General features: G+C 50.2%; 1 protein-coding gene across 2 annotated transcripts in view; it reads right to left on the bottom strand.

Annotated features, from left to right (window-relative positions):
• Window positions 1–27645, bottom strand: part of IQSEC2 (IQ motif and Sec7 domain ArfGEF 2) — a 77833-nt gene that overhangs the window by 3625 nt on the left and 46563 nt on the right. For both annotated transcript variants that reach the window (XM_087829546.1, XM_087829547.1), the window contains 10 exons: window positions 16370–16631; window positions 14595–14996; window positions 11398–12293; window positions 9877–10038; window positions 9296–9418; window positions 7708–7874; window positions 5367–5506; window positions 4568–4693; window positions 2214–2313; window positions 1503–1664 (listed from right to left, as the gene is read on the bottom strand). In XM_087829546.1, the coding sequence (XP_087685672.1) occupies window positions 1503–1664; window positions 2214–2313; window positions 4568–4693; window positions 5367–5506; window positions 7708–7874; window positions 9296–9418; window positions 9877–10038; window positions 11398–12293; window positions 14595–14996; window positions 16370–16631 (2540 nt within the window). The remainder of the gene's footprint in view (window positions 1–1502; window positions 1665–2213; window positions 2314–4567; window positions 4694–5366; window positions 5507–7707; window positions 7875–9295; window positions 9419–9876; window positions 10039–11397; window positions 12294–14594; window positions 14997–16369; window positions 16632–27645) is intronic.

Genomic DNA, 27645 nt, shown 5'->3' with positions numbered 1-27645 from the left:
GCCTTTCCACCCTGTCTCCAGGGCTCTGGCTTTGCCCCTTGGACCTCCAGCACGTCCCCACTCTCAGCTACATCTCCTAAAGCCCCTGCAGCCCAGCCCCTCCTCACACCATCTCCTCTGGCTTCCTCTCTCAATGCCTGCCCTGCCTCCTCTTGCCTCTCTTGCTTTCCCCTGCCGCTGCCCACCCTCAGTTTGGTCTCCTAATCCGGCCCTGCCCTTCAAAACAGCTTCACAGTGGCTGGCTCACAGTAGGGGCACGAATGCCCCGCTAGACTATGGCAAAGGGCAATCGTTCCAGAGCCCGCTCAGCTCTCAGATACTTTGCTCCAGAGCAGAGAGCTCCTGGAAGGGCAGGAGCAGGAAATGGACGGGAACTGCGCCCTCTAGTATGTGCCGCAGTACGCTGGGTGCTGTGCGCCCTAGCTCTCTCTCAATCCTCACAAGAGTTCCGAGGCCAGTGTTATCATCCACATTTTTCAGAGGAAGAAGCTGAGAATTCGAGAAGTCACAGAGCTTGCCCAGGGCCATACAGCTGCAAACGGGGGAGCCGACAATCTGGAGGCAGGTCTGCCTGAGTCCAGAGCCTGTGCTCTTCGGCCTCCTTATACCCTCACCACCCTGCGGAGGTCACGGGGCCATCTATCCCCCTCCCCTCATCTTGGCACGCTTGCCCCTCTCCCTGAATGTCAAGGATCTGGTGAACGAAAATGCGGGACCTGCTTTGCTGAGGAGTAGAGTGGACCCTGGAACTGTGAAGGTCTGGCGGAGGAGCTGTCAGCCACCTCTTCTGTCCCCCCTCCCCCTCTTTCTCCTTAACACTATGTTACTTAACTGTAACTGCTTAGTCTATAATAGAAAAAACTTGGACAGCATTGAGAAGGATGAATTGTAATCACTATTTCCCATCATATATGATCAAAATGACTTGGTGCGCTCGCTGGGGGCTGGGAGGATGGGCTGCCAGGACTCAGCCAAGAAACTGTCATGTGGGGAGAGGAGAGGAGTGGGTGGGAAGGACAATGACATTTGCTGGCCACCTAGGATGTTCAACACGAATGTCCTACTAGCACGGAGGGCACTATGTTGGCCTTATCTCATTGAATCTCCTCAATCCTATAAAGGAGATTTCATTATCCAGATTTACGTAGGAAGAAATTGAGACTCAGAGAGTCAAGTTGGTCCAGCTTACCCAGATAATAAGTAGCATACCTGGGATCTGAAACTAGAGGCCACCTCCAATACCCAGATTCATCTCCCTGATGCTTTTCGTTAGAAAGAAGAGTTGCTCATAATTAGGCCTTGGAATAATAATCAAAGGCTGACAGGTAATGAGCCCCTTGTCACTGAAGGTATTCAAGCAGAGGCTGAAGGGTTCCTGGAATGAGGGTAGGAAGGTTGGGCAAGCTAACCCTCAGCTCTGAGACTTTTAAAGGACAGGATTCTTCGTGTCCCCAAGGCACCGTGTCAGGATGGGGGGAAGGAGACACGGTGGGGCTACTCACACTCCACGCGGTATTTCTCCATCTCCTGCACCTCAGCGATGGACTCACGCAAGTCAGACGTGAAGCGCAGCCTATCCTGGAGGCTGGGGGCGTTGAAGATGATGAGGACTTTTCGCTCCCCACCAGGTACTGCAGACAGTAACTTAATTCCAAACTGGTAATCTGTGGGGCAACGGGAGGCGGGGCCCCTCTGTCAGAACTGAAGCAAGGTGGTTCATATGCAAAATATATTTCTAATGTCAACTCTGATTGAGCCTCTTCTTTGCTCAAGCATCTTCAGTGGCTCTCCTTTATCCCCAAAAGCCTCCTGGGAGTCATAGACCTATTACTCCCTCTACTCTGGGATGTAGCAACAAACCGAACTCTGGCTGCCCTCTGGGACCCCTTCCTTTACACCTCTACCTCCACTCACATTGCTTTTTCTGCCCAGAATGCCACCCAACAAAGCTCCTCTGGCTCAGTCCTTCAAAGAGCAGTGTTATTACCATCTCTTCGGCCCACCAGAAAACATACACACTGTGGGACCATGAGCTCCCCAGGCACAGACCCAAACCATACTTCACCTTGGCCTGCCCTACATCCTGGGACCAAGTAGGTGACCTTAGCCCAGTTATAAATGACTCCCCAAACTGGAGGTTGGTGTGGATGAAGGATGAGCACGGGGGCCATGGCATAGACTCTTGGGATGATGGGATCCAAGAAGGGACTCACATGAATTCTGGAAGAGCTGCATGTGCATTTCCACTAGGGGAAAAGACTGACGGAAGCTGTACGTCACCAAGATCTTCTTCTTCTGGAAAATTTTGGTGACCTTTCACAGGGTGGGAAAAAGACAAGAGGCAGGGTTTGGGGTGGGGAATTTCCAAATGGCACCTATTTCTCATCACCTCCCTCTCCTCCCACTGCCACTCACAGACATATATACACACACAAACACACATACCCACAAATTGGGGAGAGCTGAAGCTTGAGGAGCACAACAGGAGAAAATGCAAGTCCCTGAAGTAATGACTATGCACAAACAGGCGTTTATAGTTTTCACAGGAAGTAACTGAATGCCCCCCCCAGGAAGCCTGTCCTAACACCCCACACAGATCCACCCCCACCTCCCAGAGTGCTGGTTCAGTGCTTTTCACCATAATCAGGCTTGAAGAGTGTGCTCTGAGTGTGTGATCGCCCCCTGCCGTACCAGAGGAGGCGGGAGTCTGGTTTTCATGCATCTCACCCACCCTCAAGGGTCCCAGCACACAATGGTAATCTCCGCTGAACCAATGTATGCAGTTAATGTCTTCCTCTCAACAACCCAAGGTCTTTATCAAGTACTTGGACACTCTGGACCCAACTAGCATAGGTTATGAACACCTCAGACAGTCTGCAAGTAGAGCAGTCTGTAATTTGCATTTAAAAGCAAATTATTTGGCCCTGGCAAGGTGGTTGGAGAGTTGTCCCATACACCAAAAGGTTGTGGGTTCCATCCCTAGTCAGGTATACAGGAAGCAACCAATCAATATTTCTCTCTCACATTGATGTTTCATTCTTTCTCTCTCTCTCTCTCCCTCTCTCTCCCTTCCTTTATCTCTAAAATCAATAAAAACATATCCTTAGGTAAGGATTAAGAAAAGTTTTAAAGCAAATTATTTGATTTTAGGAGGGTTACAGTGTAGTTAGGCAAAATATTTTTTTAGTCCTTCAGACTGTGAGCTCCCCAAAAAACAAGGACTGAGTCTCAGTCATCTCTGTGTACTCAGTGCCTAGCATGGGGCTGGACACACACAGGGGTCAGTGCATGGCGAATGTTGAAACATTTACTCAACAACTATATGGGCCAGGCACTCCTCTGGGTTAGGCTATTCCACATCTGACCTCTTATTTCATCCTTAGGACAACCTATGTGATAGGGAGCAGCCCCATTTCACAGAGTAGGAAATTAAGGCCCAGAGAGAGCACTGAAGGGGCTTCATCTAAAGCAGTGATTCTCAACTGGGAGTGACTTTTTCCCCCAGGGGACATTTAGCAATGTCTGGAGACATTTTTGGTTGAAAAGTGCGACAGACATCTAGTAGGTAGAGACCAGGCTGCTGCTAAATATCCTACAATGCACAGAACGGCACTCAAAACAAAAAATTATCCTGCCTCAAATGTCAATAGTGCCAAATTGAGAGACCTGCTCTAAAGGAGGAAAGATCAAGGGGCACAAGTCACTGTCCTCAAATCCCTGAGCAGAGAGAGAACTTGTTCTCTGTGATCCCAAGGGTTGAGTGACAATCGGAGGAAACCCATTGGGAGACAGATTTTAGCAGCCTTCTGTCCTCACAGTCACACAAGCAGGGGGCCCTGAGTAAGATGCTGGGCAGGAGACCCTGAAATTCCCTTCCCACCTGTAGAGTCCTCAGAGTCCCAGCTCTGAAACATGCAGGTCAGCATGGCGATGAGCTCGTTTTATTTCTGTTTTGTTTTTAAATATATTTTATTGATTTCAGAGAGAGGAAGGGAAAGGGAGAGAGAGATAGAAACATCAATGATGAGAGTCATTGATAAGCTGCCTCTTGCACGCCCCCACTGGGGGATCGAGCCTGCAACCCAGGCATGTGCCCTGACCGGGAATCGAACCATGATCTCCTGGATCATAGGTTGATGCTCAACCGCTGAGCCACACCGGCCAGGCACAAGCTCGGTTTTAAGAACCACTTCAAGCACCCTGACCACCTGAAGGTTCCAGACTGACCCCAGGGTCACAGGGTCACCTCCCTCTACCCAGCCCTCCAGGCTACTGACGTGGACCAGGACATTTCCTATCACTTCCCAGGCTGTGAGCCTATCATCTCTCCTGTTCCTCATATTTTCTGCCCCCATGTGGCTGTCACTACCTCCAAATGGATCCAGGAGGTAAAAGAGGGCAGGGGTGGCCTACACCTTATCCAAGACTGCACAGATCACATGGCAGAACACCTCATCCACCATATCTCCACCACTGATGTTAACATGGTTCACAGCTCACGGGAGCCCAGCTCACGGGAGCCCAGCTCACCACCTCCTCTCCATCTCCTCCCTCACAGTGCTCTTACCACGAGGAGGTCATTGAAGAGGAAGACCTCCCTCTGATGCAACCCTAGCCTCTGGGGGCGGTTTGGATCTGGCACCTCATAGAGCTGGCAGCAGCAAACCAGTCGACGGTGAGGAAGAGACAGGACCTAGACAGGCGTGAAGAAATAGGTGTCAGCAAGACCAGCACGGCAGCTTTAGGCACCTTAACACTGACTACAAGAGGACATTTACCTCTGATGCATATTATTGTCACTTGGACACGTTCCAGTGTCATCTCTTCCAAGAAGCCATTCCTGTTTTCCATGGACTGAAAATGACCTCTCCCTCCTCTGTGATCCCTTAAACTAACTGTAAAGCAGAATATTGTCTTTGTCTGACACTCCCCTCCCCAGGTTCTGTGAGTGCCCCCAGGGACAGAGACCACCACGTCTGATTCATATCTGCATTCCTGGTGCCCAGTGAAATGCTGGGCTCTGTGGAAAGGCATCTGTCAAAGTTTGTTGACTAAAAGACTAGAGTATGTTCTTGACTTTGGTTATCAACTATTGGCTTGGCTCCTTACTTGGGATGCATAGGCAAAACCAAAGGTGGGAAGGAGGCTAAGATTTACACAGCACCCACTGTGTGCCTCACAGTGTGCTAGATGCATCCCCATAGAGTGTCTCACTCAGTGTGCGCTGTGACCCCCAAGGAATGCATTAGCACCCACTCTGTTCGGCAAGTGAGGTGGGCCTAGGGCTCAGAGAGCAGCACTGACTCCACTTGGTGGCAGAAGCTGACCCAAACCCTGTCTCTTCTGAAGCTTCACAAGTCACTTACCGGCTTCTTGCCCACAATCATGCGCTCCACAGCTTGCACCTGGGACACATGGTCATCATTGGTCCGAAGTTCACGGCCCTGGATTCGCTGGTAGATGCCCACCAGGAGGTCTCGAGGGATGTCTTCACCATTGTCAACCCCTGGGTGGGGGAAGTAACAAAGAGATATATGGCATAAATGTTGGGAATGGGTGGCAGGGGTTCTCCACAGCACCCCACATGCAGGCCTGGGCCACAACAATGGCCAGGACTAGAAGGAGTAGGCACCCTCGACCCCTCTGTTAGGATAAGCCAGGAAAGGCATCTTTCACCCAGATAGTCAGTTGCTTTCCTCCCAGTGTGAAGATTTTGTCTAAACAACTCAGATCACACTGTGATTAAAACAATCAGATACTTTTTTTTGCCTTTCGAACTAGCAAAAATAATGTTAAATAATATCCAGTGTTAGTAAGAGTGCAAAGAAGTGGGCACATGTGTTAACATAACTATGGAAGGTAATTTGGGAAGAACCTAAATATTCAGCGATTCCTCTTCTAGGAATCTGCCCTAAGGAACTACTCAGAAATATGTACAAAGACATATGTACAAGTGCTACTGGGGAAATTTTTGAAACAACCTAAGTTCTAACAGTAGAGGAATAGCTAAGTAAAGGTGAGTACATCTGTTTAATAAAATAATTTATAGCTATTAAGAACCTGACATTTACAAAAAGCATAAGAAAATTCCTGTAGCAAGTTAAGTGAAAAGAGCGGGATAAATTGGATATATGATCCTTACTTTATGAAAAGGTATATAAGCTAGCAAAAAAGACTAGAACACCCCAAAATGTCAACCATGATTGCCTCCAGGGGGCAGAATTTTGGGTGATTAAAAGAAATACGCTAATTTTCTATATTTCCAAAAGTTCAGGAGTGAGCAGGTATTCCTTTCATTTGTTTATTCCACTTAATAAGTGGAAAGGGAAAGATACACATATATACACACACGTAAAAAACATATAAACATACATATACATGTGGGGGGGAGGGGAGAGAATGAATGAAATGAATGAATGAACGAATGAATGACTAATGACAGGATTCTGGGAGATAGCTCCAGATGGCCTCTGATCTGCCTCCCTCCTCCCGTCTACCATCCTTCTCCACTCCTGACTGTCTGCTAAGCAAACCCACTCACTCCTCTCTAAACCTTCTGTTGGAGAAAATGTCTTCTCCTTTGGAAATGCCATGCCTCCTCCTTGGACAGGTGCTAAAGAAACATCCTTCATCACACTGCCTTTCGACCTCAGCTGTCAGGGTGCTTAAGCTCATCGACTGTGCAAACCCTGAAGGTCAGCAAATTTGTCTTGTCTGCTTGCTTTTCTGCAATTCTATTTCCTTCTTTGGTTTCTGTTTCAGTAATCGTAACATCTGTGCCATTTTTAGGAGGTTGCTCTTTGGTGAGAAGCAGGCCTGACATCAATACAATAAAACAAGAAAAAAGGTCAAGGCGACACCTTTAATCTGGCACTCAAGGCCCTCGCATATTGTTTCCAACTGACCTTTCCAACTGGATCATCTACCCCATCTCGACTGATTTCCAAACAACTTCGCATTTTCCTACTTCTGTGCCTTTGTTATTCTTACTACCAGGTAAGCCCTACTTTATCTGTGCCTTCAAGATCCACCTTAAAATGAATACTGCTTCCTCCAGGGATGGCTTTGGAGGTGGGCTCTCCCTCCTCTGAGCACTGATAGTCCTTTTGGCCTGCCTGACATCATGGTCTGACATCACCGTTCACTTTCTGCCTTGTGTTGTGTCTCTGGTATTATAAGTCAGTCTCTCCCACACACAGGGAGCTCTCTTGGGGCAAGAACTATGGCAGACACCCTTCCACTGTCCTTAGCACCCATCATAGCTCCTAACACACATGAGAAACTCGGTTTGTGTCAACTGACTGGCTGAATAGTTGAGTTAAAAAATAAATGCATAAAGAGAGGAAAGGGTACTAATAATTAAGTAAGTATTTATGGGCACAAATGAAGAGAGAAAAGGAGGGAGTGATGACTGAACAGACACATGAATGATTGGGTGGAATAGTATAAGCTCTGTAAGAGTCAGGCCTTTTCTTTCTCTTGTCTAGGACCTGCTCAGTCAATATTCAGTGAGGGAATGAATAGATGGACAAACGAGTGAATGAATTAATAAGCGAATGCCCCAGGAACACCCAGTCCTAGCAGAAAGTGAGAACATCACAGGTTAATTTCCAGGGAGCCTTTCCTACCCCACCCTCCACCCTGCCTCTTCCCCTTCCCCTTCCCAGAGGAAGGACAGGAAAAGCTGATAGGGACGTGTGGGGTCACCTCTCAGGTTCTTGATGAAGTCATCTAGCTTCATCTTGCGTTCAGCCTTGACGCTGGGACTGTACATGTCAGTATTGAGGAGGATGATGGCAAAAGCAAGGATGAAGATGGTGTCTGGGTTCCGGAACTGGCGCACGAGGGCAGGGTTACACACACAGTACCGCTGGCTGCAGGGCAGGAGGGGTCAGGGCCAGGGTCAGGCACCAGTAATCTCCACCGACCCACCATCCTCCCAGTTTGGCACCACCGACCCTCTCCTTCGAGAAGCACTCCCAAGCCCTTTGGATCTGTCTTTTTCCTTCAGTTTCGCCAAGACTAGCATGCAAAATTCGCAATCACTAACTTCTACTGAACTCTGCCAGAGGATTTATGTATATGTCTTATGTAATCCTATCACAGTCCTGCAAGGTAGCTATTACAGCCCCATTTTACAGATGAAGTGACTGAGACCCCAAGTGATAAGGTAACTTGCCCAAAGTAATAGAGCTGGTAAATGGGGACGCCAGGATGAAAATCTAGATCTTTCTGACTGCAAAGCAAATGCTCCCATTATGGGAAACAAGTTCTCAGCTAAATACTCCCAAAGTTGTGGGGCCAGGATTTAAACCCAGGTCTGCCTAATCCCCACAGCACTCATAGGAGAGGATAAGAGTTAAAAGTCATGCTCTGTTATAGCCTGGCCAGCATGGCTCACTGGTTGAGCATCGACCTATGATCCAGGAGATCGCAGTTCGACTCCCGGTCAGGGCACATGCCCGGGTTGGAGGCTTGATCCCCAGCAGGGGACGTGCAGGAGGCAGCCGATCAATGACTCTCTCATCATTGATGTTTCTATCTCTCTCTCTCTCTCTTCCTCTCTGGAAATCAATTAAAAAAAAAAAGAAGAGTCATGCTCTGGCCAGTGTGGTCAGTTGGTCGGATCGTTGTCCCGAACACTGAAGTTCACAGTTTCAATTCCCGGTCAGGGCACATGCCCAGGTTGCGAGTTCGATCCCCAGTCGGGGAGCATACAGGAAACAACAGATTGATTAATGTTTCTCACATCAATATCTCTCTCTTTCTTTCTCCCTTCCTCTCACTCTAAAAACATATCCTTGGGTGAGGATTAAAAAAAGAGTTTAAGGGACATGGAGTCAGACATATTTGAGTTCAAATCCTGGTTCCACTGCTTACTCACTGCATGACTCTGGACAAGTTACTTAACCTCTCTAAACTTCCAATTTCTCATCTGCAAAATGGAAATAATAATACAAACACCTACCTTATAGGGTTGTTGTGAGTATTCGGCAAAATAATCATGTAAAGTGCCCAGCTCAGCACCTGATACCTGGTAAGTGCTTAACGAACATTAGCTACTGTTGCTGATGTCATCGTCATCACTTATTGGAGGCCCATGTCCCAGATACAAAGCTAGATACTTTATGTGCATTACGTCTGATCCTCACAGCTTAACTGTCTTGCAAGATAAGATTTATAAGTGCCATTTTCTGATGAGGAAAGTGTGAGGCTCAGAGAGGTGATCTGAAGACACACTATGTTCCCCCCCGAAATAGGGAAAGGCAGCTTCAGCAGTGGGAAGCTGGCGCACCTGAAGGCTTCGATGAGTCGCTCCACTTTCTGGGCCTCACCCTGAACCCGGATATGGGACTGGAACTTCCGGAGTGCATCATCCAAATCCATGGAGGAGAAATCCATCTCATCCACTACACAGCTGAGGAACAAAGGAGGGGGTGTGGCACTCTCAATTCCTCTGCAGAAAACCTCTGACCCACCCTGACCTGCTCAAATGGACAAACTCCTCCACTGACAGATGTCCACAAAATATGGACCCATGGCCCAAGTAAGTACAGATGAGGACAGAGCATTTGAAATTGAATCCACCCTAGAAAATCCGGTCCAGACACATGGTTACTAAGAGTCCTTTCCATTACCCACTCATTTCAGAGATGGGAAAACTGAGGCCCAAGGAAGGCCATAGGATAAGCATGCCTTACCTGGGGCCACCCAGAAGACTTTGGGAATTGGGCCAAGAGAGATCAGACCTCTTTGGTGCAGAGGGGTATGGGAGCAAGTTTATCTGAGCAGAAAGGACAGGCTGCCCCCTCCCTTCCTCCTGCCCTCCTTTTCCAGGAATCCCTGGCCCAGCCTGCCCCATCCTGGGGTCCTCACTCCAACACGTCTCTGTTGAACTGCTTCTGCCGGTTCCCTAGGAATTCCCCTATCATCTGCCGGCTGAGGCCTTTCCGTTCCAGGATGAAGTGAGCCACTCCCACCGGTGTGTCTGACAGGAAGCCCCGCTCGATCAGATACTGGATACCCTTCTCTGGTTTCCTGTAGAAAGAGGGGAGGTAGGTGAGATGACTGTCCTCTGCCCTCTGTCCCATTGCCTGAACTAATTTTGGGCCCAAAACTGATCTCAGAGAACCAAGGAAGTCAAATACATAATTTGGTCCAGTCCCTTCAGAAAACTGAGGCCCAAGCAGAGGAAGCCACTTTCTTATTTCACAGTTTCAAAATTCCAAGGCATCCTCAACCCAACTTCCTCCTTCACTGGAGCCACTACAATGGAAAGAAAACTGAGATTTAGTGAGAGCCTACTCTGTGCCAAGAGCTTTGATTTTCCCAGCAGGCACTGAGGAGTCCTGGGAGAGGGCCTGAGCTTCAGGCTAAGCCCTTCTTTCCAAGTCCCAGACCCTCAAAGTAGGAAAGAAGTGAAGAGGTGACTTTGTTCTTTATCTCACATCCCACCTATACAGGTATCACCCAGCCTCTGAGCGTTTCCATAGACGAGGCGCTCCCTACTTTCCACTAGGCCAAATCTGGGTTGAGCTATCCCATATTCAGAATCCCAGAGCCTTAAGACCCCACGAGGCTAAAATTTGGAAGAGACTTTGGTGCGACTGGAGCCTCAGGCCCATCGCTTACCTTGCATGACTCGGGACAGTTCCCTTTACTTCTCCATGCCTCAGTTCCTTGTCTATAAAATAGGGACACTACCACCCACCTTGCTGAGTTATTCTGAGAACTAAACATAGATGGCAGTGTCTGATAGGCTACAGATGTAAGGCATTTATTTTCTATTTTCAAATCAAATGTCACACTCCCACCCCACTCCTAAGCACCTGGCCCAGGACCAGGCATCTAGAAAGAGCTTGGTCCTGGTTACTGACTAGTCCAGCACTCCACCCTGCCCCCAATACCTCAAACATACACATCCTGCTAGTTGATAGATGGAAACACTGAAGCCCAAGGAAGGAACCCACTTTGCCCAGAGCTACACAGCGAGTCTGGCCAAAGTGAGGATAGGGTCCAAGTCTCCTGTTTCTCAGAACAGAGCTCTTTATATACCACATTTGCTCCCCACCAAAAAGGGAGGTTGGGGACCCCAGGATCAGAATCCATTCTATATATAGTGAACTGGGGCTCCGAGAGGGGAGCATCTCACCCAAGATCACACAGTCAGCCAGAGGCAGTGCTAGGACTAGCAGCACCTCTTATGGGTGTGTTGGGGGAATTTCTACTCTGCCACCCTGTTGCCAATCCTCTTTACTGAACGGCTGGGGAGAAACAACATCCACAAAATGAGAAGCTGGCAGAAGCAAATTAGTGCTTGGAGTTCAGCCCCAGGGGTCAAAGCGCCTAGTGGCAGGGTAGGAAGGAGCAAGGGGGGCAGAAATGGGAAGCACATACTTATTGAAGAGGTTGAGGCCGATTCTGTAATGCCGCCTCTGCACCACATCATTGTTGAAGGCTGGAGAGTCCCAGCTGTGCCTCGTCTCTCGCTGGTAAGTCTGCTTGCACAGGCCAGTGGCTGGAGGCTCCCTCAGGCTGTCCCTCGAAGAGGAGCCAGAGCTGCAGTTGATGGTCTCGTTGGAATTGCTGGAGCTCTCAAGGCTCTCATTATCTCCACCATCAGAGTTCTCGCCTGCTGCCTCGCACTTCCCCATCCTCCGAGCCCCAGCCACACCACTGGGCCCAGTGCCACTGTTGGGGGCTGGTGGCAGGGGCCCTGGTGGGGCTGGGGCTGGGCCCTCTGGGGCTGGGTAGTGGCGATGTGGGATCGGGGCCCTGCCTGGTGGCCCTTTGTGCTTCAGGGTCCCATGGGGGCTACAGCCATCAGCCTCATACACCAGCTGGCGGTGGACAGAGCCGCGATCTGAGCGGTCACTCAGGTCCACAGAGCTGTCACTAGGAGGCTCAATGGTGAGCAGGGGAAGGTGAGCAGCTCGCAGCCGGAAATCCCGACACTCCAAGCACCCAGGCCCCCTTCGAGGGCCTTCCTCACGGCTACCATCTTCCCGGGTCCCTGGTGGCCCTGGTGGAGGAACTGGCGGGAGAGGGGCTGGTGCCCAGAACTCAGGCCGGCCCTGGGGTGGGGGCTCTGTGCTGGGCAGTCGTTCAGGGGATGGTGGGGGAACTGGGTCATCCAAGTAGAGGGGAAGGTCACTGAAGGATGTGGCTGAGCTGTCCTCTTGCTGCTCCTTTGACTCTCGTTTCTCCAGTTGGGCTGACCCTGCCTCCTCAGACATGGGCCCCGATGGGTGGCAGTTCAAGGCCTCGTCGATGGATTCAGCCAAAGACTTTACCTGTGTTTGGAGAGAAAGGGGAGGAGGGAAAGGGAGAAAAAGAAAAGGAATATGAAGGGAAGGTTGGTGGCGATGGAAGAAGGATGAGAATGAGGGAGGAGGGAAAGGGAATAAGGGTAACTTCCTTCTCGATGGGTCAGCCAAGAAAAGGGATTCCCCTCCCCCACCTCCACAGGCTCTCTGCAATATATAAAATAACTCCCAGGAGCCATTCTGTGGGACTGGTAGCATATGGCAGAAGTGATAAGATATCACTTCTTAAGATAAGATTAGGTTATGAAAGACTACAGCTTCTGTCCTGAGAGCTTTCGCTTGCTTGTGCTTTCTCTCTCTCAGACCCTTTGCTCTACGGGAAGCCATGGCATAAGCAGTCCTATGGAGAGGCCCATGTAGTGACAACATGAATCCTCCTGCCAAGAGCCAAGCGACTGAGCTTGGAAGCAGACTTGTCAGCCCCAGTCAAGTCTTCTGAGATTGCCATCCCACCTTACAGCTTGATTACAGGCTCATGAGAGACCTTGAGCCAGAACCACCAGCCAAGCCACTCCCAGATACCTGGCCCTCAGAGATAATAAATGTTTGTTGTTTCAGCTCACTCTTTAAATATAGTTTTAAGCTACTAACTTTTGGAGTCATTTGTTATGCGGCAATAGATAACTAATACACTTCCTCATCAGACTTGGATAGCACTGAGAGCTGGGCCTAGGCCTGGTTCTTTGATCTCTCTACCAAACTCTGAGCTTCTTCCCTCTACTCCCCCTTGAAGGATAGTTCCAGGCCCAGTTTCTCTCTTTCTAACTCAGCTCAACACATTTCTTGATGCAGAAGAGATGTTCAACTAATGTTGGTTGTATGAGTGAATAGATGAATGATTTAGATTTTTCTTTAATACTTCTTTCCTCCCCTCTACCTCTCACCCCACATACCCCTTCACAAGCTTCAGGGAGGCATGTCTAGGCTGATGGCAGGGCCAGATCACAGAAGTTAGGCAGAGTGATTTCTTCTCTTATAAAGCTTCATTCATTCATTCATTCATTCATTCAACAATTTACCTTCTTGGCTTTAAGGAGGAAACTAACATGTGCTTAGTACCGACCACATACTAGGTGTTTTTCTATACATTACCCAGCTGAACTGAATCTCCAAAACAACTCTAAAAGGAAAGTTTTATCTCCATTTTATCATTATTCTTTTTAATTCTGACCTGAGGATATTTTTCCCATTGCTTTTTAGAGAGAGTGGAAGGGAGAGAGAGAGAGAGGAGGAGAAACATCGATGTGAGAGAGACACATCGATTGGTTGCCTCCCGCACAGGCCCTGACCAGGGCCGGGGATCGAGCCTACAACCGAGGTACATGCCCTTGGCTGGAACTGAACCCAGGACCCTTCAGTCCACAGGCCACTGAGCCAAACTAGCTAGGGCTATCTCCATTTTATTCATCATGTTCCAGTAAGGTTAAACAGTTTGCCCAAGGTCACATAGCTGGGAAGTGGCAGGACTGGAATCTGCACCCGAGCAGCTGTGCTGACATACCCAAGCCTAGAATGATGCCCCACTATCAGTGCCTGCTACATTCCCACCCTTCCAAGCTTTTGCTGATGAAATGTCTATGCAAGCAACACCCTGCCAACTAGCTCTAACTTGCAAAATCTTGACAAAGAAACCTTCCCTGGTCCTCCCAGAAAGTTTCTTCTCCTTCTTCTGGGTTCTCAGGTTACTATATGTGATCCTTTCTCATGGCTCTGAGCACACCTCTATTTCGGGAGACAGTCACACACACATGTGTCGGCCATTAGATCCTTGAGAGCTACTGATCTGGGAGATCTTTGAGAACAGGGAACCTGGCGGTTCACCCGTCTCCCCCATCGCGCCCAGCATAGGGGGAGCTCTGTGGTGTAAGTGAAAGGGCATGGGCTCTGGAAACACAGAGCTGAGTTCCAATCCATTTTGGAAAAGTCACTTCAGCTTTCAGGGTCTCAGTCGCCTCCTCTGTAAAGTTGGACCCCTATCTCACAGGCTACTATGTGGTGCACACACCAGGGGCTCATCGCCTGTTAGTTAGGCCTTAATTTGATAGTTGATCAAGTTCCAAAGAGTGAGAACTTCAATTTTCTTATGTATTCCATACACCCAGATTTTAACAATATAATTTTTTGTCTTGCCAATTCTTTCTCACTGTTCTCACAGTCCCTACTCATGGGAGCTTAAGTGTTTGTCGGGCAACACCTTTTAGGTAAAAAATCATAGGAGTAACCAGAGCATAGGGATGGGGCAGGAAGGCCCTTTTCAGGGATGCTGACCTGTTTGGAGAAGGAGTCCTCGAGCTCTGTGATGTCATTGGAAAATTCTCCCGATGTGGTGACAGAGCTTCCCCCACCATCGATGCCCCCTCCACAGGAGCCTCCATATGGGAGCCCCCGGTCAAGCCGGTGGCTCCGGACACCGGCCATGGCACCCTCGTCCAGCGAGGCAGGCTTGCCCTCGAAGTACGCGGGGTTCTGTGCTTTCTCGTATTCCTCAAAGGAAAACTGCATCCGCATGTTGGAAAGGATGATGCGTCGGGACATGCGGCTTTCCGAAGCTGAGCTGCGGAGCCGCTCAAAGTTCTTGTTCATGCGGTACTGGCGGAAGGCCGTCTGGATGGTCCTGGCAGCCCTCCGGCTCAGGAAGGAGCCCCCATACTTCCTCTCCAGCATTTCCACCTGGCAGGGAGGGGCGAGGGGAACAAGGTCAGACACTCACTACGGCCTCACCTCCCTGGACCTCAACCACACTACCACCGAGTAACCGCTAACGGTTTACAGCCACCTGAATGCGCCAGGCCTCGCTCTCAGTACTGTCTTTTCTTTCTAATCTCGGACAGCACTTGTCACACTGGACTGGATTGTGGTTTTCTTTTATTATTTATGAGAAGTAGACAGTCAGTATTCCAAGAAAGTTAGAAAAAACAGACAAGGAAGGAAGGAAGGAAGGAAGGAAGGGAGGGAGGGAGGAAGGAAGGAAGGAAGGAAGGAAGGAAGGAAGGTGCCTGACTGCCATGGCTCAGTGGTTGAGCGACGACCTATGATCCAGGAGGTCACAGCTTGATTCCTGGTCAGGGCACATGCCAGGGTTGGGGCTCGATCCCCAGTGGGGGGCGTGCAAGAGGCAGTCGATCAATGACTCTCTCATCATTGATGTTTCTATCTCTCTCTCCCTCTCCCTGAAATAAAAAAATTTTTTTTTTAAGAAAGAAAGAAAGAAGTGAAGGAATTAAGCAAAAAACAAAACCAAAAAATTCAGACACAGACAACAGTCTGGTGATTACCAGAGGGGAAGGGGGCGGGTGGGGGGAGGTGGAAGAGGGTATAGGGGGGATAAATAGTGATGGAAGGAGACTTGACTTGGGGTGGTGAACACACAATACAGTATACAGGTGATATATTTTAGAATTGTGCACTTGAAACCTATATAATTTTATTAACTAATGTAACTCCAATGAATTCAATAAAAGTGAAAAAAGAAAGAATGAAATTGAGAGCAAGAAGGAGGTGAGGAAGGAAGGAGAGGGAGAGAGGGTAAGAGAGGGAAGGAGGGTGTGGAAGGGGAGAGAGGGGAGGAAAGAAGGAAGGGAAAAAATTTGGTTCACTTAAAGTCCCAACACCTAGGCATAACCACAATCAAAATTTTGGTATATATCCTTCCAGTTATTTTTCTATACTTAGTATTTTGTGCCCTCCCCTTTAGCTAAACAATATCTTGTGATATACTGTAGCACACTCTTCTGAAATTGTCAACTTAAGTGTGTGTTTCTCCCATTAAACTGAGATTTTTGAGGACGGGGTCCAGGTCTCATTCATTTTTGCACCTCCAGTGCCCAGTATAGAGCTGAATCGCGTTTGCTGAGGGAAGTGAGACTTGGATCAGTGGTGAATGAGTCCCCATAGGGTGAAGGGTCCTGGAGCCAGTCTTCTCCCATTCCAGCCTCACTAGCCGACTATGCAGACCACCCTCAAGTGCCACGTCCCAATCCCCCCCAGTTCCCGCATACCCCCATCTCTACTCCTACCCCCAACCACAGCCATCTCCCCTGTACCTTCTTGTCCTGCAGGTCCGTGGAGAGTTCGTAGCTGTCCGACAGGGCCTTGGAGCGCTTAATCTCCTCCTCCTCCTGCTTCCTCAGGGCAACACTGGCTGGCTGGAGGCGAGCCCGCTGAGCCCAGGGAAGGCCCACCCCAGCAGGGGGACCCCCCATATGGCTGCTGCTGGGGGGCAGCTGGCTCAGCCGGTAGGGGGGTTGGCTCCCAGGACTATCAACCGCTGTGCTCAGGTCACTGCCTGGGGCATCACCCTCCACACTGTGGGGATTAGATAAGATAAGCCAGGATGTGGGAACAAAGGACGCCTGCTGGGCCAGACTGAGTATGTGGACCAAATCCCTTCCGAAACCCCATCCCCCTCAGCTTCCTCACAGTTACAGGGACCCCAATACTCCAAGGCCAGAAAGGAATCCTACCCCCCAAGCTGTCTCCTCGCTGCCCTCATGGTCCCTTGCCTTCAGGTCCCTTTGCCCTACAGCCCGATCTTCATGCCACGTCAGCCTCACCCCTCCCAGCCCCATCCTCCAGTGCCCTCTGCACCCCGCCCCCAGCCCTCTGCACCCCCCCCCCAGACCCTATCCCCTCCCAGCTCCATCCTCTACACTTGAGGCTTGGTCTTCTCAGTTTTGTCTGCAGTCCTATTCATCCTTCACTGCCTGGTCCCCTCATGGCCACATCCCCTTACAGACTTGTCTCCAGACTAGTTTCCTCCCGGTCTTGACCCAAGTCTGATTTTTTTCTGATAATCCTGTCCTAATAGGTCCGCCTCCAAATCCACCTTCCCTTGATGGGCCATTTCCCTTATAGCTCCCCCCTCCCCCCAGGCCTCTTCCCCTCAAAGCTCCATTCCCTCCTGGCTCTGTTCCCCCACACAACCTGTGCTGTGGTTTCCTTCCCTGCCTGATCCCCAGCACCACCTCAGATCAGCCCTGTCCCCAGGCCCGAGGCCCACTCCTGGCATCCTGGGCATCCAAACTCTCCCCTCCCTGCCCAGTCCTGTTCCCTGCAGCCCCAGCCCTGCCCTTAGAGGCCTGGACTTGGGCCTGGACAGTTTCCAGGGTTCCCTGGCTGCCCGGGCACAGGGCTCAGAGACAGTGGGAGGTGCCTCCCATCCAGCATCCTCACAGGTAAAGAGCTGCCCTGCGGGGCAGCTTCCTTTTTCTCCTCATGGCCTCCTCTGCTCGGCTGGGGGAGGGAGACAAGGGTCTCAAGGCTGAAGAGTGGTAAGAGCTGGGCCCTAGGCCTTGCCTGCCCTGGTTACCCAGAGCTGTTGTTCCACCAGACCTGCTCCCATGGTGCCATGGCAACCAGGCTACCAGGGAACCCAGGTGGCGACACAGCCCAGACGCCCTGAGCCCAGAGGGCATGGTGAGGAGCACGGAGGTGGGCGAACAGGAGAGGGAATTAAGAGGGAGGTCTAGTGATGCCTGGGGAGAGGGGGGAGATGGGTGTGGCTGGGCCCAGGTAATGGTCTCTTTTGGGTAGGCACAGGGTTGAGGGGGCTCTTGCCTGGTGAAAGGGTTAAGGAGCCACTCCTCAGCTCCCACTTGGCAAAGGCCAGGGTGCAAGGCGGAGGAGAGCTGAGGTGGGTGTAGGGGGCTCCCTACCAGTGCAGGAGCTTGAGCTGCAGCAGGCCTGCCAGCCTTTGCAGAAGAGCACTTTGGGCTGGGTGCTGGGCTCCGCAGCGAAGCTGCACCCACAAGGCGGGTCCTGGGCTGCAGGGGTGGAGCTCCCGCCCACTGTTCGTATTCTACCCTTTCAAGTATCAGCCTGCAACACTACCAGAAGCTAGGCAGAAACAAACTGGGGGGCTGCTCTTTACCCCAAATTCTCTCTCCTCATGGGCCTCAGGGGCCTGTGAAGTCCCCCTTCAGGAGTCAGACTCAGCCTAGCCCCTTGCCCCTACCCCTACCCTTACCCCAGGCATTTAATATGCACCTTTCCTCCCCTTCAGGACAGCAGGATCTTGCCTACCACCTCTCAAACCTCTCTCTCAGTACACAGCTCCTGCTCAATTTTTAATCAATAGTCTCCCTGTTCATGAACCATCCATAGCTCCCATTGCCCACAAGAGACACCCCAGTTCCTTATTGTGGCATTTGAGGCCTCTCCAAGGTAACAATAGCTAATGCTTAGAGAGCACGCAGCATGTCCTGGCACTATTCTTACCACGTCACATTTAATAGCTTGTTTACTCTTCAAAACAACCCCATAAGATAGGTATTGTTATTATCTTTATTTTACACATAAAGAAACCAAGGCCCAGAGAGGTTAAGGAACATATCTATGATCACACACAGCTATTAACAACAGAACCAGGATCCAAATCCAGGCAGCCTGACTCCAGAGCTCACACTCTTCAACATTAAGCCATGCTGCAGGGTTGGCTGCCAGTCCCCCACCCCACCCACCCCTCTCTCCAGCCTGGCCCAGACCCTGTTTCTCCCCAATACTCCTCTGCTTTCTACCTCCAAAGCTGCTCACACAATACCTTTCACCTGGAATACAGTCCCTATCATCTCTGCCATCTGCAATCTGAGAAATCCCCCCACACCCTAGTTCCATCAAGATTCAGGTCAGATGCCACCATTAAGAAGCCCTCCCGAAGCCCGCCTCCAGCCAGAAATCATGCCTGATCCTGTTTTGAGCTCCCCCACACAGCACGTCTGTCCTTTTTATGGTGCAGCTTTGGCAAAGTGTGACAGCTATTTGTGGTCATGACTCCCAGAATCCCAGCACAAGAAGAGAATTCACTAATCTCCTAACTAACACAGAGTACAAGGCCTGAAGCAGAGTAAGTGCTCAAGAAAAACTCCCAGCCCGGCCGGGCGTGGCTCAGCGGTTGAGCATCGACCTAGGATCCAGGCGATCGGGGTTCGATTCCCGGTCAGGGCACATGCCGGGGTTGCAGGCTCGATCCCCACTCAAGGGCCTGCAGGAGGCAGCTGATCAATGACCCTCTCATCATTGATGTTTCTATCTCTCTCTCTCTTTTCCTCTCTGAAACCAATAAAGATATATAGAAAAGAAAAGAAAAGAAAAGAAAAGAAAAGAAAAGAAAAGAAAAGAAAAGAAAAGAAAAGAAAAGAAAAGAAAAGAAAAGAAAAAAGAAAAACTTCCAGAGGAAGGGAGTCAATGAATGAGCTCTGGTAGGCTTATTAGGTAAGAGGACAGATACATTTTGACCACAGCATCCAATCCATTCTCCATCCTTTGGCCAGAGAGAGCTTTGCAAAGTATAAATTTGACTCTTTTGCTCTCCTACTAAAACCCTTCGATGGCTTCTCATGACTCAACCAGCAAACAACGATAGAGTACTTTCTCTGTGTCAGGCACAGTGCTGGGAGCTGAAAATGTAATAGTGAACAAGACACATAAGATTTGTTCCGTCAGGGAGGTGACATTCTAGCGGAAGAAGCGGACTATAAATATATACTATCATTTCGGGTAGAGATAAGGACTAGGAAGGAAATTGCAGCACAATAATAAAAGGTGCTGTTTTAGATGTGGTGGTCAGGGGAGAGCTTTTTGAAGAAATGGCATATAAGCAGAGCCTTGATGGAAGTGAAAGAGTAAGCTGTGTGGTTATCCGAGGCAAGAACAGTGCAGATAGAGGGTAGAGCCGGTGCAAAGGCCCTGAGGTAGAACTGTGCCTGGTGTGACTGAAGAATAGCAAGGCGATGTAGCTGGAGCAGAGTGACAGGAAGGAAAGTGATAAGATCAGAGGTAATAAGGGGCCAAATCATGAAAGGCGTTGAGCCCACAATAAAGACTGGCTTTCTTTTGTTTGTTTGTTAATCCTCACCGGAGGATATTTTTTTCCATTGATTTTTTTAGACAGAGTGGAGGGAGAGGGAGAGAGAGACAGACAGGGAGACAGAGAGAAACATCGATGTGAGAGAGACACATCGATCGGTTGCCTCCTGCATGTGCCCCGACCGGGGCTAGGGATTGAACGTGGAACTCAGATACGTGCTCTTGATGGAGAATCGAACCCTTGACTCTTAGGTGCGTGAGCCGATGCTCAACCATTCAACCACACTGGCCAAGGTAATAAAGACTGGCTTTTACTCTGATTGAGATGAGTGGAGGGGGAACACAATCTAACAGGTGTTTGAGGAATTATCACCCGTGGGATAACCTCCAGCTTCTTCCCCATATCCATGCAATGCTCTCCTGACCTGATCTCTGCCCCTTATACCCACTGCTCCAATACCCCTACCTGGCAACCTCCTGCTCACCTTTGAACAGTTAGCTTAGTTGTGCCCTTCCATGCCTGCCTGTCCCCTCCACACAGGTTGGCTTACAGGGCCCTTCTCTGTGCTGCCATAGGGCCCTCTAGTCACCACGATCCTTAAGGCAAGGGCATTAGTTAGTTCATCGAAGCCTTGCAACTTACTGAGGCAGGCATCATTAGCACCATTCTACAGATGAGGACACTAAGGCTCAGGCTCAGAGAGGTGATGTAAACTGGCTCAAGGCCACACAGCTATAAAGTGAGAAAGTGAGGATGCAAATCTAGGGCCCAAGCTGTCTTTTCGTGACATCTCTCTGCCTTTCCCCACTTCTGGCTCCTTGGTGCCCCTGGCTCTCCTCTCATTGACATTTATTTCAGCCCCAACCTTCCAGCCCCCAGAGCTCTCGACACCCTCTTTTGGTTGCAAAGGGAATAGTGGCAGGGAGGTCAGGCTGTCAGCTCAGGCTCCCTCCTAGAGGGCCTGGCAAAAAGGACAATGCTTGAGGGCATTACTCCAGAAGTCAGACCTATGGGCTGAAGAAATGAGACCTGGGGATGTGAAATCCCTTAACTCAGAGTCCTCAAAACACTCAGGGACATGCTGATCAGGTGGACCCCCACCACACACACCCTTGGGTGCACTCTCTGCTGGGTTATTCTGTGGGGGAACTGAGAGCATCCTCTGCATCGGGGGAAGCAAACCATGTTTCACAAATAACCACAGTACAAAGCTGAAAGTTCTCAGGGCTGGGAAACAGAGGAAGTGCTGGGGGAGCTCAGGAGAGAGATTCCTTCTGCTTGGGGGTGGCTGAGCAGAATAAAAATAAACTCGCACTTACAGTGCACCTTCCCTGTGTCAGGCATTTTCTGCACATTATTTAATCCACATGGCAAATGTGAGGGAAGAATTAGGATTCCTATTCTGAATGTGAGGAAAAAGGCTCCGAAGGGGGAAACAACTGCCAAAGGTCTCAGCAAGTGGCAGAACAGGGACTCAAAGCCCAGAGCCCTGTTAGTTCCTCTGTCGCCTAAAGGCTTCCTAAGGGAGGAAGCTATTGAATGGGGCCTTGGATAAGAGGAGTTGAGGAGTGAAAGACCTTGTGAGTCAAGGCTCTGAGATGGGGAGAAGCAGGGCAGGACGTTCTGTATGGATTCCTGGTAGCCTGCCCATGGCAGAGACGCCAACCCTCCCGGTTGCTGCTCCTAATAGGAGGTCTCTCTCCCTCCTTCCCTTTACTGGCACTGCCCGAGCCAAGCAGCCAGCAGGGGATGGGATCAGGATGCAGTTGCCATGGAAATGAATGGGGGCTGTTGCTATAGATACCATAAGATGAGGGCAAGAGGAAGCCAGGGATGCTGAGGACTATCCCCATGACAACTTGGGCTGGAAGCAGGGGACCAGAAGTGAGAGACAAGAAAACAAGATGAGGAGGTCAGTGCACCTTGATAAGGCCAGGGGCTGTGGGCTCTGGAGAAAGACTGGGCAAGGAGACCAGACCCCTTGGGAGGTGGAGGGACTCCAGTCACCTCCCTCTTCTCCCACAGCTCTTCTGCAAACTGTTTCTGCTGCCCAAGAATCCAAGTCCCCTACCTTCCAGGCCAGTGTCCCCCTTTTAGCTTTTTTTAGTGTCTCCCCCACATTTAAGCTCCTAGAGTAGGCAACAGACGGCTACTTGCACTTCCTAGGCCATGGCGAGCTGATATGCATCACCCATGCCTGTGCTTATGTTCTTCCTTGGTTTCTTCCGCTCAGGATGCCCTCCCTCTCTCTCCCCTTCACCCGCAGACTCCTTCTGTCTGGGGAAGCTCATCTGCATCTTGCAGCACCCTGGGCAGGAAAGCCCTCCTGGGAAGTCGGTTCTGACTCCGAACCTGACATTCATGTCACAGGTGGTCCTCATCTCCAGCTAACTTGTAATTATCTATTAAAGTGTCCATCCCCCACCCCTGTTTCCCAAGAGCAGTGGCTGGTGTGATTCATCTCTGTGGATCCTCCAGGCCCAACACACAGCAGGTGCTCAGCAGGCATCTTGGTACCCTAAGAGCACAGGTAGCAGTCATGCGTGTCTATGTGACCATCCTGCCTGACAACTATCACTCTAGAAGCCGCAGCCCCCTATGCACAAAAGCCACCCACATCCAGTCTTGTGATGATCTCCACCAGGCACAGAAAGTCACCATGTCCCACAATTGACCATGCATACTCAGAATTCCTCGCACCCAGCCTCACACAATCACATTCCCTCAGATATATGCCAGTGCACAGTCTCTTGCTCCTGTTAGACTGGCTGCCTCATGCAAACACACCCACACATGCGCATAGGCACAAACGCTTCCGTCACAGCTGATAGAAACCTGCCCCCTTTCCGCAGTACAGACCCTCAGCCAATTCAGTTGCCTACACAGGAGTCTACACCACAGCTCCCACGATGGCCATCTGACCTTGACTTGCCTTGTCTCTCCATTTAGTTGGATCCCTGTTCCCCCTACTTCCTTCTGTCTCCAGTCAAATGCAGGGTAGAATGTTCTTCCGCATCCCAGACATCGGTCACCTAGACCCACATGCCCTGCAGAGCCAAACAGAACAGTCTACGCACCATTCCTCAACATGACCCTAGAGCTCTCCACCAGGTTTTTGTCCATTTTCTCTCTCCTGTAATGCCTTCTCACCTCTCGACACCTATTCAAACCCTTCCCAGCCTTCCATTCTTGCCTTCCTCCTCCAGCAAGCCCTCTTGGACAGCACCCTTCAGCCCACCTTGACATCTCCCTCCTTTTGGGTCAAGAATATATTTTGCTCCGTACTGAAGCCATATCTGCTCAATCATTTCAACCCTCCACACCCTGCCTACTTTCCTCAGAGATTTCTCATCTCCCCTGGGAGACAGAGAACTTATGGAGAACACAGCCGCTGTCTTACTTTTGGTCCCTCACAGTACTTAGCTTGGAGTCTTGCACAGAATAGGTGCTCAAGCAATGCCTTCTGAAGGAGTAAGTAAGGGAGAGGAGGAAAAGAAATGAGAGCATGAACGAGTAAATGAGTAGATGAACTGACTGAGTGAAACAGTGAGTGAGAATGAGGTGAGCCTCTGGAAAACCTACGGGGTCAATGTGATGGAGATGCTGAAGGCAAAGAGCAAAGAAAGGAGAGGAAGGACGCTCACCTGGGCCTTAATCAAAACAAGGGCCACTGATCACTGCCCACCTGCCCACAGAGCACCAGACCCTATACTGGGTTTCTTGTGTTTTCTTGCTAATTCGCATGACAACCCAGAGAAGTAGATATATTCTCACTGTACTTGGAGGAAAATGAAGCATAAGAATAAAACCCTTGCTCCAGTTTACATAGAGAGCGAGAGGTAGACCAGAGGTAAACTCAGATTTGTCTAATGCCAAAGGCATAGAAAGGGAAAGTCGGGGTATGAACTCACTTGGGAGTCTCCTGGCTTTGCTCCTAACAGACACATGACAGAAGATGTGGGTCCTACAGCCCATAAAGATGTGGGTCCTAGAGCCCATAAAGGACCCCTTTTATCCCCCTGCTGACAGCCCCCAGGGATTCTTAGAACCAGCTTCTGGCAGGTGCAGGAAACATTTAGGGTCATTGCATCTGGGGCAAATGGCTTCCCCTCAGATTCAGAGATCCCTAAAACTGTAGAATCAAAATCTTGAAAGTGCAGAATCAAGGACTCTTAATATCTCAGAATATTTAATTCATACCATCAGAACATTTTTGAAATGGCACAGCCATAAAATCTTAAAACCACGGGATTGGAGAATCCAAAATTATTGTAGAATTAGAAGCCACAGGATTGCATGAAATGCATCACTGAATTACATCTTAAATTCATAGTTTCTTGTAATTGTAGCATCTCAGTTTGATAGAATGTCAGAGTTGGAGAAGCCCTTGGAGGCCCTCTGGTCAAGCCTCCCTCCTCTTTTTACACACGGGGAAACCAGGCAGCAGAGAGGCCAAGTGACATGTCCAAGTTGGCCAGCTCGAGCTTCCTCAAGGCTGACCGGCTGGAGAAGGCACCAGGCTTGAAAACATGGTGAGAACGCCACAAAATTCATTCATTTATTGGGTGCCTTTGGGGTGTTGAAAATTAAACCCTACTCTCTTTCCCAACCACTGTTCCCAGCCCTGGATAGCAAAGCAGGTAAGGCCCTGGTGAGGATAGGGAGAGGGAAGCAGGGGTGGGGTGGAATATACATCAGACAGAGAGAAGAGATCAGCTTTTATTGATGGAAATTCCTTTGTACACAGCGACAAGCACTCTGATAGGCCTTTTCCTCCTGATAATATTTACAGAGCACTATGGGAGTGGCACGGGGCATGGGACAAGGCCCTCAAGCAGTGGCAGAGATGGCAGCGATGGCCACAGGAAGGGAGAGTGACCAGGAACTAGGCAGGCTGGGTCCCGTCCCCCCGACCCCCGTCTGGTCCTCTGAGCCCTAGGCACCCTGCATCTCTGTTTGTGCTCACAGAGGACAGAGGTAGGTCCTTGGGATGTCATTTGGAGACCTCTCCAGGAGTGGCAGGCTCCAGGGTGCCTGGGAAGTGGGGTGCAGGTGAGGGACGATCCAGGTTCCAAGCTCCAAGCTCTGCTGCTCCCACATTTTAGTCAGACCTAGGGCTCCAGCCTTTAGAATTGGGGGCTGGAGTCCAGGGGAGGCAGCAGTGGGGGTAAAAATTCCAAGAAGGAGGTAGGGGAGGAAGGGGCACGATGCTTGCCCATCTGGTTCTTGAAGCAGGGATGGGGTCCCATGGAGGATTGCGGGGTGGGGGGAAAGGGGGCTGGTTAAGGCTTTTGCTTCTGCATAGAAAATGGCCCTTGTCCTCTCAGTTACCGAGAGGAGGGACTGCTGCACTCGGAGGCTGGACAGCAGAACTGATGAGCGTCTTCCTCTTCCTCTTCCTCAGTCTCCTCCTCCTCCTCTTCCCTGGGACCAGGAAGGGCAGGGTAGAGGCCACAGGCGGCGGGTGACAGAGAGAGGCAGAGGCATTAGTTTGCAGAGCAGGGGAGATACATGAAGGGCTGGAACCAGGGAGGTGGGGCTAGGATGGGGGTCATATGGGGAGGCTAGTGTGATTGATTATCCAGGGCCACAGCCTACTAGGTCAAAGGAGCCTGAGGCTGGTCCCCTCCTAGGACAACCCTCCCCCACACCCAGGCAAGGCTCAGTCTTCAGGTCTTAGGGAGAAAGTACAAACTCCAATTCAGACCAGACTGGCGCCCAGCCTTCATTTGAATATAAATAGTAGCAAATTGCTCTCTGGGGCACTTTGCATATACATCATCTCATTTAACTCCCCTCTCCCCCAACCTCACAACAACTCTGCAATATTTTAGAGATGAGGGAATTGAAGCTCCGTGAGGGTAGGTTAACTGCCCCAGGTCACATATCTGGATGAGTGTTAAGAGTCAAGAGTTAAACCTGGAATCCCTGGAGTTCCAAGTCTCAGACTCATCTGACCAGAGTCTTTGGGTGAACTTGGCACTGACTCCAAAAATCCACCCTGCCCTTGAAGGACAAAGATTTGTATTTCCTGAAGGCTCAGGGTTGGGAAAATAGGAGATGCTTAAAATTGGAGTGTGGAAAGCCCACAGCCTTGGACTCAAACAGACCTGGGTTCCAATGCTAGCTCTACAAGTGCTTCCAGGGTATGTCCCTAGGCATATTATCACCCCTCTTGGAGCCTCAGTTTTCTCATCTGTAAAAATGGGACTTATATGACAACCCCACTGGATTGTTGAAAGGACTGGAACATATGTCAAGTGCCTGACAAATACGAGCAATGGGAATATGGTGGTGGTTCTTGTTCACTGCTCATGAGCTGAATCTAATTGCCAAGGTAGCCATTTGCAAGCACACAGAGGCAGGGAGGAGTCCTGGAAGGCACAAACGCCTGTCCCTAGGGCACTGCGGAGGGGTACCAGGGGCCATACTGCATGTGGCAGTCACTGGAGCTGCACTACAGTTTCATGGGGTGGATGGACAGACAGTGGGCGGGGGACACACACCAGGTGCCTTGGGAGTGAAGAGCCTGATCTTCTGGGGAGAGCCAATGAAACAGTATCACCCCACTCCCAGACCCCTTGGCTTGGGGGAGGCGGTAAGTATGGAATCCAGGAACCTGGGAGAGGTGGGGAGGAAAGAGGATAGGCAAGGGAAGGCACTGCTGTCCATCTCACAGACAGACGAGCAGGCACAGGCAGCACACACGCGCACGCAGGCACGCACACCCTCCTCCTGCTCAGAGTTCCCTCTGACACATTGTTCCACAGAGCCCCTGAGTCAACAAAATCACATGAACCAGGGCTCAAGTCCTGAGCAAGTAGCTCTCCCTTTCTGAGTCTCCCATTCTTCATCTATAAAAGGAGAAGAAAACTCCACACTTCTCAAGGCTGTCATGAGGAACAAATAATCGTCCAGGCTCACTGCTCACTTCCCTCATATCCAGGCCAGGCCCCTGCTACCCTTCACCCTGACACCGCAGCCACTTCCTGATGTCTTCTTTCTACCCTCTTGGACCACATGAGCCTTCCTAAAGCCCACCTTTAAGCATGAATCTCTCCTTGGTGGAATCAGACACCCACCTTGGCTCCCCATTGCTTCCTGGATAAAGTTCAGACTCCCCAATTTGGCATTCAAGTTTCCCCCACATTATGGCTTCACTTGGCCTTTCCTGTCAGGTGGAAAAGGCAAGGGCTTTAGAGTCAGATAGATGTGGGTTTGAATGATCAGCCCCCACTACCTACGACCTGGATGAATTTGGGTCCATCTCTTCACCTCTAGGACTTATTTTCCTTGTCTGATAAAACGAAGAAGAAATACCTATCCTGCAGGGCTTGGTGGGATTAAATAAATTCAAGTATGTAAAGTACCTACCTACCACAGGGTAGGCTTGATGCCTCACACAGGATAACTTATTACCGTCATTATCAGTGGCATCAACGCTATCCTGCTCACTCACGCCCAGCCTTCATCACACTAGCTGCTCATGATTCCATCAGCATGTCCAGCCTTTTC

Source organism: Miniopterus natalensis, chromosome X (genome assembly GCF_054644295.1).
Source record: "Miniopterus natalensis isolate mMinNat1 chromosome X, mMinNat1.hap1, whole genome shotgun sequence".
NCBI lineage: Eukaryota > Metazoa > Chordata > Mammalia > Chiroptera > Miniopteridae > Miniopterus > Miniopterus natalensis.
Note: the sequence above shows the minus strand (reverse complement) of the source record. Positions and strands in the feature narration are given on the sequence as shown.